We start from the raw sequence: 13019 nt of genomic DNA, 5'->3' as shown, positions 1-13019 counted from the left end.
CCTCTCTTAATCAAGGTCAGTCATTTATAAGTTGTGGACATTTATAAGCAAAATATATTTCGCAACAAAAAATAAAATCATTCTATACGAAGAATATTTGCTCCCATTAGAAGTCATTGACGTTATTTACGTGCAAGGGCGTAGAGATGTTCTTATTTAATGGAAGTTCTTTATTACTGACAGTCTTTATCCACTTCCAGCTGTGCCAGCATCCTAATCCTGTTGCGACCGCTAATAACATCGCTTCACTCAGTTCATGCCAAGCAGTAACATCTCGTCAGCAATGCTAACAAAACGCATATTTGCAACAAGATAAATCTGTGTCACGCAGCGATTCGCCGTTTAGAAACGAGCTTTAGTGGAACCACATTTTGCCATGTCAGGCGGAATAACGTGAAGTTTGAAATCTTGTAAATAGAAGTGTTTTTGTGGTTTAATCGATGTGTCCGTGCAGCAAACCTTCGGATGTGAAGGCGCAAGCAGAAATACAAAGTGTGTTTTTACAGGAAAGCTAAGAACACGACGGCATCAAGTTAGCTATACAGATTTTGCGTTAAAACAGCAAATTAATTTTCACCCCATTCTTTAGGCGTTTAGCAAGAAGAGGGTGTTTACTGTTTTAATATAGCATGATTTGCCTTTTCGGCAAAAAAATATCGTACGTTAGCTAGTAATATATTTCTTTTAAATAGTACATATTTATTTTGTATTTTTTATAGCTATCATCAAGCTAATAACGTTCGACACAAATTTTGTATCCGGCCCGCGTTTGGAAAATCCTCACAAGTTTAGTGAGCCCCGTAACAAGTTTAGTCAGCCTTAAACTAACGACTGATCATGCATTTGTTTATTTAATTTTTTTTCAAGCTTTTGCTTTTTTACAAACTTTTAAACTTTACGATTTTGTTCTATCTATTACAGTCGACAGAAAGCATTTGGATTGTTTTGAAACAACCTTGTTGCCCTCATACGGTTGTACGATGATATTTGGTTTAAAGAGCCACAGGGGCCGATTGAAATTTAACAATACTCGTCATTTAGCAATACTCGTTAAGTAGGAGACAATCCTGTCCCGGTAAAAGACAATTATAAGTCGTCGGCCGGGAGATGACGTTTTGCTGTGCCCAAATAGGCAAACAAACTTGCGCCAATACAAGGCTTAATAAACAAAATGGGTTAAATCGATAAATTAAAGTGGTAGTGATTGTCCAAAATATACGCTTTCGCATATTAAAGTATTTTTTTCTCATAATTTTTTTAATATAGAAAACTACGTTGGGTTACGAAACATGGGAAATGGGTTCCTATGGCAGTTGGGTATCGGATCGCCACCGCTACCACGCTAGTATCGGAGGGGTAACGATAGTAAAACTTGTTATATGCGCGAGGGTCACTTGACGCCACTTTGTGACGTCCAATCTAAAAATGTTCGTGCCAAATAAGGGGGCGTTTCACGAATCTGTGGAGATCAAAGTTATTAAAAAAACAAGTTAGAAACACTGGTGTGGTGCAGTTGTTCGCCATTTGGGGATTGCAAAAGGTTTCTGGGAATCACCGTATTCTTTGCATAATGAAAATTAAAATACACTAAACAGACAAATCTTTGCAGCAGACGGTACAATAACACGCATCAGTTTAACCATTGTGTTTATTACGATTGTTCCAGTGAACCAATCTTTTTTATGATGCCACAATTGCGTTTGTTTTAAAATTGATTGCCAAAGCTCAGCTTCAGACGAATTGTGTTTGTAGCAATAGAAACGATGGAGATTTTACGACCTTTTGCAACATTCGATAAACATTCATACAAATAATTTCTCTGCAATGACATTTTCCTCACTTGTTTATTTAAGAAAAATCATTTCAAACAACTTTAACAATTTTTTATTGTTAGGTCATAAACGAACGATAATTTTTTCCTGATTACAACTAATACGCCGTACTAGCGCGAACAAAAGGTTAAACATCGGCGCAACATAATTTGGTGTTACTCCATACACAGCAAAATTAATAAAACTTCCGAAAAACATGCCAACCGGACATAAACAAGATTATAATTTAATACAGTTGGTTTACAGGTAATCACCAAAATTAGTGGCTTACGTTTTCGAAAACCGAACAAGGGTTCGCGAGGAAAAATAGGTGCGAAACCATTAGATGTAGTGTTAAACGTGTTCTACTGGATTTGGTTGAGTAATGACCAGATCTTTTCCAAAATGTTGAACATATTTAAAGTGAGGGAGATAAATGCTTAGCAATGTCAATAAACTGCCTTCGATGGGGAAAACAAGTAAACTTATTTTAATGGTTTTTGATCAACGTTGGTAAGTAGGCTATAACTTTTTTTCTGAATGAATGCCCTATAAAGATTTTTGCTTAGCCAGAGCGGTTTTTCGAACATGTCTTTGTAAATATTTGATCTCGTTAGCTTAAAGGCCCGTTACCACTACAGCTGCGCTGAGCCGAGCAAAGCGTAATTTACGTTTAAATTCTATTGTGGCGAGCGTTTCACGCTTTGCAAAACTCAAGCCTCGTGCAGATAACTTAAAGTTACGCTTTGCCAAACTCAAGATCGGTGCAGCTGAAAAAAAGTGCACTTTTGAGCGATTTTTACGTTTTGCTAAACTCAAGCCCAGTGCAGCTATAGAAAAACGTTACGTTTGAAGCGAATTTTACGCCCAGTGCAGCTCAGTGCATCTGTAGTGTAAAGGGGCCTTAAAGGTTGTCGACTGTCGTGTTCAATTTACAGATACCAAAATATCCTAGGCTACAGCAGTTCCAAACGTAATATTGATAGGCAGGTTTGCAAAATAACGTTGGGTTAAGAGCAATATGAATGAATCTCTGAGCGGAAATAAAGAAAATTTAAAAAACAATGTGAAAGAGCAACGTAAAACCAAGCGACAGTTTTGGTTGATTTGTTTTGCACTGTTGTTGGTATTTAGTGGCTACAGCTCTGTGTTGCTGCTGCAATCCAGCATTAACATCGTCGATGGAGTAGGTAAGATGTAGTTGTAACAATAACATTGGTTTTACAGGGTAGGCCTACCAGTGGCGGTGCAGAGGTAAGCACCACATCACCCAATAAACTACACTTTTTTAATAATTATTTAGTCGTATGTTTGGACTGTTTATAATAACAGATATATAAAACATAAAATTAATTCAGTTTCGTAATTTTTTACCTGATTTTATGAACACTCGAAACACCATCCGATACGAAATCAAGAATATTTATTTTACATTTTTTTATTTGCGGCAGATTCCTTTCGAGAGTGTTTTAGCTTGTTTAGTCGACGAATCACCTTCTTAGCGCAGGCTCTGTCCATATTATAGGATGGCTTTTTTTGAATAAGGACATAAAATAATAAATATAAACAACACTACTTGTTGACCAGAATCATCTTGCTAAGTTCCATTACATCGAGCGTTTTGCAATCTTTGTTATGTGCTCCATGCACCAAGTCTCACCCTAAATTAAAACTTTTGTCAATTGTAACAACATTAATACAAATTATTTTTGAACTTAGTTCGATTAACCTCAACGTCAGTTGCATATATATGTGCACGAGATTTTAGATAACAGTGTAGGGCAGTGTTTGTTAACATTCCCTTCAGGACGCACCTATAGAGACATTTTAAAAATGGCCGCGCACCTGGCGAGCGAAGCAAGCGCGAATTTTTGTAGGCCTATACCAGTATGAATAATAAATTTCAAAGCCAAAAAGGTCGAGTAGATCGACAGCATCTTGATTAAGACGTTTCACTAACTGAAGATGATACAAGTTCGTATCGAAACGTCTTAATCAAGATGCTGTCGATCTACTCGACCTTTTATGCTTTGAAATTTATTATTAAAGCTACATTACAGATCGGTGCATAGTGTACCCAAGTATACCAGTATTTCTCTTAAATTGCTGGCATATTTTCACTACATATAAGTTTCATAGTTGTATATCTTGAAAGTACTGCGGAATCAATGAGCTAAGCCGAATAGAAAAGTAAAAAAACATATATGTTTTATAATTTTCCTTTTGCTCGCGGCGCACCTGGCAACCTTCCGTGGCGCACCGGTTAAGGAGCGCTAATATAGGGTAACGTAATTTACTTGTTTTATCACGTCACACTATGTAAGTTTGTAAAGTTATCTTCAAACGTTTTATCTTATTTCTGAACTTGTTTGTTGGATAAATTTACTTTGATATGTAAACTAAGGAAGGCATTGGGAATTCAGTTTACCAACTGGGAATGCTTTGATTTCGGGTATAAAATAGTAATAAAAGTTTATTGAGAAGACTAACCCAACGAATGCTTATGCTCAGGGGCAACTGCAACATCTATAAGTTATTCGTTATCAGTGTTTTTTGGATTGTTTTTTGCTCCATCTTTTGTTCGGTTGGCTGGTGTCAAACGGACGTTGTTGTTTTCAGAAGTATGCTACTTGTTTTACGTCGTGGCCAATTGCTATCCAAGTAAGTTAAACGTAGTCTATAAGCCAAAATGGGCTCACAATGCTAAAACATTTGAAATTTAATTTTTTAAAACTGCTAAAAAATAATGACCTCTTAAATTTCAGCGAAATGGCTTATTCTAATGGCGGCTGTATCAGTTGGTGTCGGAGAAGCGTTGTATTGGGTGATGTTTGGCATAATCTTCGTTCACTTCGGCCAGGTTTACCACAAGTACACGATTAACAGGACACAGGATTCCTGTGTGCGAGAGTTTAGCGGGATTATTTTCTCTATTTACCAATTAAACCCGGTCAGTTATTTGTGTTATATTGATGTTACGCATATTTTACGCTCCACTTGCCGTAACACTTTGTAAATTTCCTTAACGCTAACCTTTTCCGATTTGTTTTAATCATGAACTAATTCTTAACTTCAATTTGTATATTGGAAATTGCTACCCTATTACCGTTGCAGTATAACGAGTTTTCTGACCACATGTCAGTCACAAAACCAAAATTAGGTGAAATCTCGTCCAGAGGTTTGTAACATGTTGTAAGAGTCAGTCATCAAACTTTTTTTTTCTACATTTCTACTATGTCGTTCATTAAAAAGAAACGATCAAATGTAAGTAAAGCCATTTACCAGTTCTACGCAGGGCTGTTTACCTGTAATAATAATAAGTTAAAAAAAATAGCAAAACAAATACTATAGCCTACACCACAAGACAGGGCTTCACCCAAATTTTCTTGCTGGCCGTCACAACAAAATCTTTTTAATAGAAAACTGGGCCAAGGTGGAATTATATGATTACCTTTATTGCTTACAAACAGATTGTTGGAAATACATTGGTGTTTTTCATCTTGCATTACTGGAACGAATCGGAAATTGTTCAAAACGGATTTTCTAACACAACAAGTACTGTCAATACAACAGAGCAGATGAGTACCTGGCAAACAACAACATCAGTTGTACGATCGGAAAACGACCGCTTGTTCTACTGCGGGGCTAATGACTGCCAGAATGCAAATCTGACGCAGCAAAACTTGGGAAATTACCGCCCTACCGACCCGGTAGCTCTCTATGCACTTATTGCAACCTTCGCTGCAATAATGCTAGCAGGTACGGAGCTCAAACTGTGACGAAAAACACATTTAGTGATTTTGCCACATTCGGATATAAAATGGAAAGTTAGGGTGTAAAAATAGGTGTAAAAGCAATGCCTGGCAGCAACAGTATATTCATAATACAATTCGTTTATGTTATACAAAATACTGTCACATAGAAAATAAGTAAGAGAAATAACCTTGAACCAGGAAAAATAGATTGGCGATAATTGTAATTTAAATAGGCTTCATGTATTGTAAATGTATTATACCAAATATCCGATATGTTTTATTTTTGATAAACATAAAATGGCAATGATGCTATGCATATTATTACTTTGCGCTAAAAATTTCTACAAACCAGTAGAAAAATAAAATAGAAAAAGAAAAATGTTTGCTATAGTTGGCAAAAATTATAGTTAAGAGTGGACGAGTCTTGGTGACCAACCCTTGTGCACAACTAAAAAATGCAATTAAATGTACTAGATTGTTCTGACTAAACATGTTTCAAATCTGTCGTAAAATTTAGAAAATATTTATAAAATGTTCCTGAACACCGAAAATAATTATTAAAAAAAATATACTTCAAAAAAGTTTAAATCGTACAAATCAAGTCATATTTTGCATTTACTTAATTTTGAGATAAATCATATTTAAATCACAAACAAAGTTAATTATTTTATTTGAGTTAAAAACTGGTTGGTGCCTATATTTAAGAACCACAGATTTAAACAAAAGCGAATTTCGCGAAAGCACGAAAGCATTTATTAACAATGCGACAAACATTGCTGAAGGAAACGTATTACATTACAGGTGTGCTTTACCTTATGTAGAATTAGTTTATTTAAATTAATTTATTTTGCTTATACGATTATTGTTTGACGTATTATACAGGCATTGTTCTACAAGCATACATCACCCCCGATATACCTATCAATTATGATATGACCGAAATAGCCATTGAAGAAGGCAAAAATGAGTCAGAGGACGGTTTAAAGGAGAGAGGCCAGGGTGATCTTGTGCTTAAGCCAAAAATTAAAAATTCTGTGAGTAGCAATACTACTAAATTATGGCTAATATAACAGTTCACGCTTGTATACCAGTTCATATAGGCTACAACTGACAACGCTTGTAATGGCTACTATGAATTGTAGCTGCCGGTTATTTGGTTGAAAGGCATCAAAGATATTTTTTGGAGGGCTTTATCGTTGAATCAACTTTTGTTATACCCAGCTTCCATCTACTACGGTTTGGTGGTCGGTTTCTTGTTTTGCGAGGCAACAAGAACGTACGCTTCGTGCGTTAAAGGTGTTAGTCAGGTAATGTTGACAATTGCCCTATAACCAGGCAAAAAAATATTTGTTTACTTAGCACATTGACATCCTTTTGATATAACGGTTACTATGAGCGTCACCAGTAGTTCGTAAATTTAAATGAGGTACTCTATTTTACGTAGTGATTAACGACCATGTTAAAATGAATAAAGTGATATTCAAAACGTTCAAAATGTTTTTATGGGCTTTGATATTCTTAGGCTACTATGTCTACCTAAATAAAACCTTCAACCCTTATGCCCTAAAAGTATTTTTTGGCTTGAGCGAAATCTCCTGGTACGGTATATAATAATATTTTTTAAACGTGAAATCGTTGGTCAATAGAACGTTTTTCAAACGTTTTTCATCTACTATTGTGATATTTTTCTACAGGTTGGACTATGCTGTATTATATATGCTGCAGCGAACGGTACAGCGGCTACTGTGTTTGGAAAAGTGGCTTCAAAATTTGCTCTTCAGCCAGTTTATATTTGTGCTTTTATTTTGGATACTAGCGTGTATATATTGTTCTTATTTTGGATTCCAACGGTCGATAGCTCTTGGGTTGTCTACCTAATCTTTGTTTTGATGGGGTTTATGATTGCAATGTGGAATCTCATAACTACAAGTAAGATTGTTAAGCTTTTCCCTGCATAGCTCGGAGAATTGTGAATAACAGGGCTAAAAAAAATATAAAAAATGAAAACTGCAGGAAGCAATCAATGTTCTTACAGAAAAAAATCTAAGTAAGTTATGTTTTACAATTAATTTTCCAAATCGTTTTCTGTGACGGCTTAAAAAAGCTTCTAAATCGAGCTTTACGTTATGCCAAAACATAAAGTTCTACGAAGGATACTCATTAATTATAATGCAGGCCTATGGAAAGACCACTATTACCAACCGGACTTGGCAGAAAATTACACGAGGCTAAGCATTTAAAATTTTGTATTATTTTAGATACATATTCTGAATCGTTTAAAAAACATCGGGAGCTATCGTTCACAATGTGGAGTGCTTTATTTTCGATTGGATTCGCGATGCAGTTTGGTTGGAGCACTTTTATATGTGTCAGGGAAAAAGTCTATATTCTCATCGCGTTTCTTGCAACCAGCTTCAGTTGTCTTCGTAAGTAAAACGCTATATCAGGGTATAAAGGTTTACGCTAAACGCCTTTCAGAACTGAGGTATGCCAGAAGTGTAAGCCAAACTGTTTGAGGGGCATGAGAAATTTTTAAGATATGGCGTCAGAAATTTACGTCATGGCGTTACGTCACAATGTAAATCAAAACGTGACGTCCCAAAGTTACATCAAAACGTGACGTATTAAAGAAGTAATCTAAACAAAACACACAGTTAGTTTATTTTGGTGAAGTTTTAAGTTGACAAAACTTTTTTCCAGGCGCGACGCACGACGTTTTGGGCCAAAACAAAATTAAAAAAATTGTGTAAGACATAATGGAAATGTAAACCAATTCGCCCGAATTGCAAATTTTTTGGCATTTACGTAGGCAAAAAATATGGCCACATATCCGCCGGATACTCCCTGACTATACCTCTTATAGCAATCTGTATAGGACTGTTATATTTTAGAATTAGCAATTCTGCGAGACATTAACCGTGCTAGAAAACAGTATGATTAAATACAATGTGCACTGTTTTCGAATGACTTGACTTAAACTTAAATCATTGTGTCATACGACTTGGGTTAAAATCAAGTGTTTTCATCAAATATTGTTTTAACAAATTTGTAAAGCGTTTTTGACCGGTTCGGACCCGGTTAAGGTTCGAGTAGCCACCGAAAATTTGTTTCAGTTTCTTTCTACCACATTATATATAGTATATTTTTTCTACATTACCCGAACTTTTATTTGTTATGCTATACGTTTAAAAAAAACAAAAACACATTTTAACAACCTAATTGTCAGGTAAAATCTAAGGGCTTACAGAGACATTTTTACTTTGGCCCGGGGCTGGGAAAAGGTTTCCCACCTCTGCTATGAACGCCTACCACTTCATGAAGGCTGCATTTTCTTTCCACTTCTTGATAAAGTTTCATTTTTATCTAGAAATTCTACGATACAAGTTAAGAAATTGATGAAACATCACACGGTCTTTCAAGTTGACCATTGCATCACTGCTGACTGCGTTTCTACATACTTGTTGGCGATAGATCGAACATTTCCTTTTGTAGTATGAATTGAACATAAACCTCATAGAACATTTTACGTATAATAATGTATGGCCATTTCATTCTTAAAATTATATACTTTCATTTCATGTTGTTGTTGGTTGTCAATAAAAAAAGTCGTTATGGACAGTGGCAAGACTACTTGATAAATTTGTAGAAACATCAGACAAAATTTGCGCGCAAAAAACATTTGCCTACCTGAAAAACATCTCAGAGTAGTTCCAAAATTTTGGTCTTCACATACCGTATTTTTATATATAAGAAGTGTCAATAAGCAGGGAGAAAAAACAACCACAGGACCCGGTCAGTTTAAATCTGTATTTTTTACATTTTACAAATATTATGAACTCGTTTCTTAGAAAAATATAATCATGCAAAGCTTTTAGTTGACAGCATCTCGTTGCAGCAGAACCTAACTGGCAGTCCCTTCGCACAAAAAAATGCAGTGGACAAAGACCAACTTTCTCATTTTTCCCAAGACTAAATAATTTTGTTTAGCGACAATACTTCAATTAAAGAAGCTGTCCCGGCTGCAGTTTAACTTGCGTAACGTAAATGTTGTAGTTTAAATATAGAACTACTGAACCTTTGAATATTAAATATAGTTTTAAAATACTTAAAATCCGCATATTTTTTTATGTAAGCGATTACTTTGCGCTGCAAAGCACCATCCCTAACACTTTAAGTGATCAACAACTCATACAAATCAATGATATGATGGCGTGCAGGGTGTATAAACAACGTTTAGTATTTTGAGGTTATAAATTTGGGGAAAGATAACCTTTGCAAAAAGCAGAAAACAGAATTTGAAAAAGACAATGTGTGTTTTCGTGACAGCCTTGTGTAAGAAGAACATTTCCTAGGCTTCATCAATTCCGAGTAATGCACTCGTTTGCCGATTTGCATTGTTTCGAGATGCAAAGTACATAAGTGCTGTGGATCAAACCCAACGTTATTTTTGAGTCCGTGGAAATAACATACGGCAGTTTGACAAGTGTGTAAAGCAAGTTTCTATTATGTATGCTTGCAATCAACACATTGATTACCCGAGAAGTGCGATGTTTTTCGTTGATTGCGGCATTTCACGACCTAGCCATATCTTTTTCTCTTCTATCGTCCAAATGCCTCTCGCAAATCTTTCCATACAGGTCTCGATTTAAAAGTTGGTAGGCCATAGTTAACAGCAACTTGGCCATCTTGTGAAAATACCTTAAAATTAATCTCGGAAATTAAAACAAAGAAAGTTGCTAACTTTCATAAGACAGATAACCTCCAGAACAGACTACAAACAAAAAACATGATCGCATAATATGTATTATGCAATCACGCCTTGACAGGTTTTACGTAACCCCAGTGTACCACCCCAAAACCCTTATTAGATCACCATCCCTACATGTTCCCCTAAAGGTCGCAATCTATGGGGGGAACGCTATATGTAAAAACTATATTCTTTTTAAGATTTGTTTTTTTCACTATATGGCATAGGATTGGATAATACTTACGTTGATCCATAACAAAAAAGGTCAATTCCAAGTTCCAAACCCATTCCATAGTCGCATTCATCGTTGGCCATTTGTACATAATTAACCATTTCTTGAATTGGTTGGAAAGCGGAGATTCGGTCGCTATCATTATTAGCATCAACGATCTTTTTTAACAAGCGCTTTAGGTCGGCTATACAAAATAAAATTAATAGTAATCTAAAGCTCAAAGAAGTGTTTTCTTATAATAGAATAATAATAAGCTAATTTTTTATTTTCAGATTTTTTTCCTAAAGCAAAATATAAAGTAACTGATTATGTTATTATAGAAAAGTGCAAGCAATAATCATTTATGTAATTTCTGTTAATACGTATTTTTTAGTATATACTGTACTGTCCCCTATGGCTCATCTAAACTTCATTGAGACCCTTTGGTTTCACACAACGTCACAACTAACAATGTAAAATATATATTATAACTATAATTTCAAACCCACTTGTATTGTAGTGTATTGGTCTGTATCCAACTCCATCTTTACCAACTGGAACAACAATTCCCAACCCATGAAAGCTTTTGCAAACAACTTTCTTTTCTCTATCTTTAAACTTTTGGCTTTTCGGTAGCAAGCCTATGTTTTCCTGGATATATTTGAATAGACTTAAATTATAATTTTCATAATTATTTTCAATTGTAGTTAACCTTATATCAGTTTACCTCTTCAGCAAAAGTTTCAATTTGTTTAAGAAAGGCATTTAGTTTTTTTGAATTTGTTGGCTTCCCTTCTTTTAGTTCAGCTTTGATCATAGCACTAAAAATAAAAAAACATTTTATTTTTTATGTCTAGATAAATACTGATTTAAGATTCGGGAAATTCAAACCAATTGGGAAGTATTTTAATTAGCTATCACTGTATAAATATTATATATATATAATATATAAAGTATTGAAAGAATTTTATAAAGACACTAGTCTAGTTTTTGTAAATATTTTATTTAGCTTAAACAATTAAATAAATAACAGAAACCTGAATCTTACCTGAAGGCTGAAAAAATGTTATCTCCAAGAAGGTTAAGCTTACAGTTTTTTCCTGAATTGGAAACAACTAAATTTGAATTAACAGATTCAGGATCATCTCGGTAGTAGCCAATGTGATTTAATTGTTGTTCGTTTTTTGAAATAAATAGTGTCAAGAATTCTGGCACATCATAATAAAAGCGCCATTTCATGTGAAACGTAACAACATCAATGTCACAACCCTCCTCTTGGTCATGAAACATATACCACAATGGACCAGCTGGTTGTAAATCCAAAAGTGAAAGATTGTCTGTTATAAAGAAAAAACAATTTATTGAGATGAAAAATGCAGTTTACCTTTAGTTTGTGACAACATAAATAGGTTTTAATATAGTTTTGGAAGATGTTATTTTGTCCAGTATCAAACTTATAGTTACGCACCACGGAATCAATTTTTATAAATGAAGGAATGGCCTGCAAATTTAAGGTCGATTTGTGAAAATAAAAAATAATTTGCAACTTTTTATATGCTATGGGGCACAGCCAAAAAAATTGGGGTGGTAGGTGCAACAGGTAGTTTTGTATGTTTACTTACATTAAAAGCATATAACAGGTTAATTTATGGAAGTTGCTATATTTGACGGGTTTGCTCATTCGCGCTTGCACCAATATGTGATTATTCATTGATTTGGGTTCTGGGCTAGATTGGAAACTTTGACACAAAATGCGCATGGATCTAAATTACTTTGTTAGCCATGTAAATAGTCTCAGGACCCTAAAGGCTAATTTACAGAATTGTTCTTTTAAGCTTGCAAGCCGTTAGTGATTATATGTCGATTTGAACTAGTTGGTGTCCAGGTGACTAGCCTCAATTTATTGAATTTCATACTGGTGTACCTTTGTGATCTTTTTCTGATAAATATTGGTGAAAAAGGTACAGATCGTCTGGCATCTCCATTCCGTACATATTTTCAATTAGCTTTTTAAAACAACTGTTAATGGTTCTTCTTTTCTTTGAATCACCTAAATCTGTTTTTTCTTCTTTGTTGCACGCATCTTGGCGCCGTTTACGAGGCATTGCGCTTCTTCTATACAATCTACCAGCTTTTTCTCTTAAATAAGTGTATAGTTTTCCAAAATATTTTAGATATTGTTTTTAAACCAAACTCAATTTCCCGGTCAAACGAGTTATATTATAGAATATTAATATTATGTATATAGAAGGTCCGCTAAGTTTCGTCACGCATGAATTCCAGTGTTGTTAAATTTTTGCCAAATTGTATATGATGGTTATCTGGTCCATGAGTAATACACCAAAAATAGGGGTCGCGTAAATTTTACCGGAAACAAGGACAACAAAAACTGTATTTAAAAATGTATTGGTGTAGTATAAAACAAAAACTTTCCCACCTAATAAACATAAACAAAAATTTAAATAAACTTAAAACTAATCCAAGAAACGTACAGC

At 34.7% G+C, this 13019-nt stretch overlaps 1 protein-coding gene across 1 annotated transcript; it reads right to left on the bottom strand.

The window, feature by feature from the left end:
• Nucleotides 1-9361: 9361 nt before the first annotated feature.
• Nucleotides 9362-12772, bottom strand: LOC146161194 (histone PARylation factor 1-like). Its single transcript, XM_083384707.1, has 6 exons — nucleotides 12449-12772; nucleotides 11573-11861; nucleotides 11252-11345; nucleotides 11034-11175; nucleotides 10558-10729; nucleotides 9362-10264 (listed from the first exon to the last, which is right to left on the bottom strand). The coding sequence occupies exons 1-6, from the start codon at nucleotides 12627-12629 to the stop codon at nucleotides 10138-10140; spliced, it is 1005 nt and encodes a 334-aa protein (XP_083240833.1). The 5' UTR covers nucleotides 12630-12772; the 3' UTR covers nucleotides 9362-10137.
• Between the last annotated feature and the right edge of the window lie 247 nt (nucleotides 12773-13019).

This window comes from Ascidiella aspersa, chromosome 3 (assembly GCF_963924565.1).
Source record: "Ascidiella aspersa chromosome 3, kaAscAspe10.2, whole genome shotgun sequence".
NCBI lineage: Eukaryota > Metazoa > Chordata > Ascidiacea > Phlebobranchia > Ascidiidae > Ascidiella > Ascidiella aspersa.
The sequence above is the reverse complement of the archived record's forward strand: the minus strand, read 5'-3'. Positions and strand labels throughout refer to the sequence as shown.

Coding starts and splice junctions, on each gene's coding strand:
- LOC146161194 (XM_083384707.1), bottom strand. CDS start 12,629: ATGCCTCGTAAACGGCGCCAAGATGCGTGCAACAAAGAAGAAAAAACA. Junction 11,346..11,572: donor AACATTTTTTCAGCCTTCAG/GTAAGATTCAGG, acceptor TTTTATTTTTAG/TGCTATGATCAAAGCTGAAC. Junction 11,176..11,251: donor TTGAAACTTTTGCTGAAGAG/GTAAACTGATAT, acceptor AAATATATCCAG/GAAAACATAGGCTTGCTACC.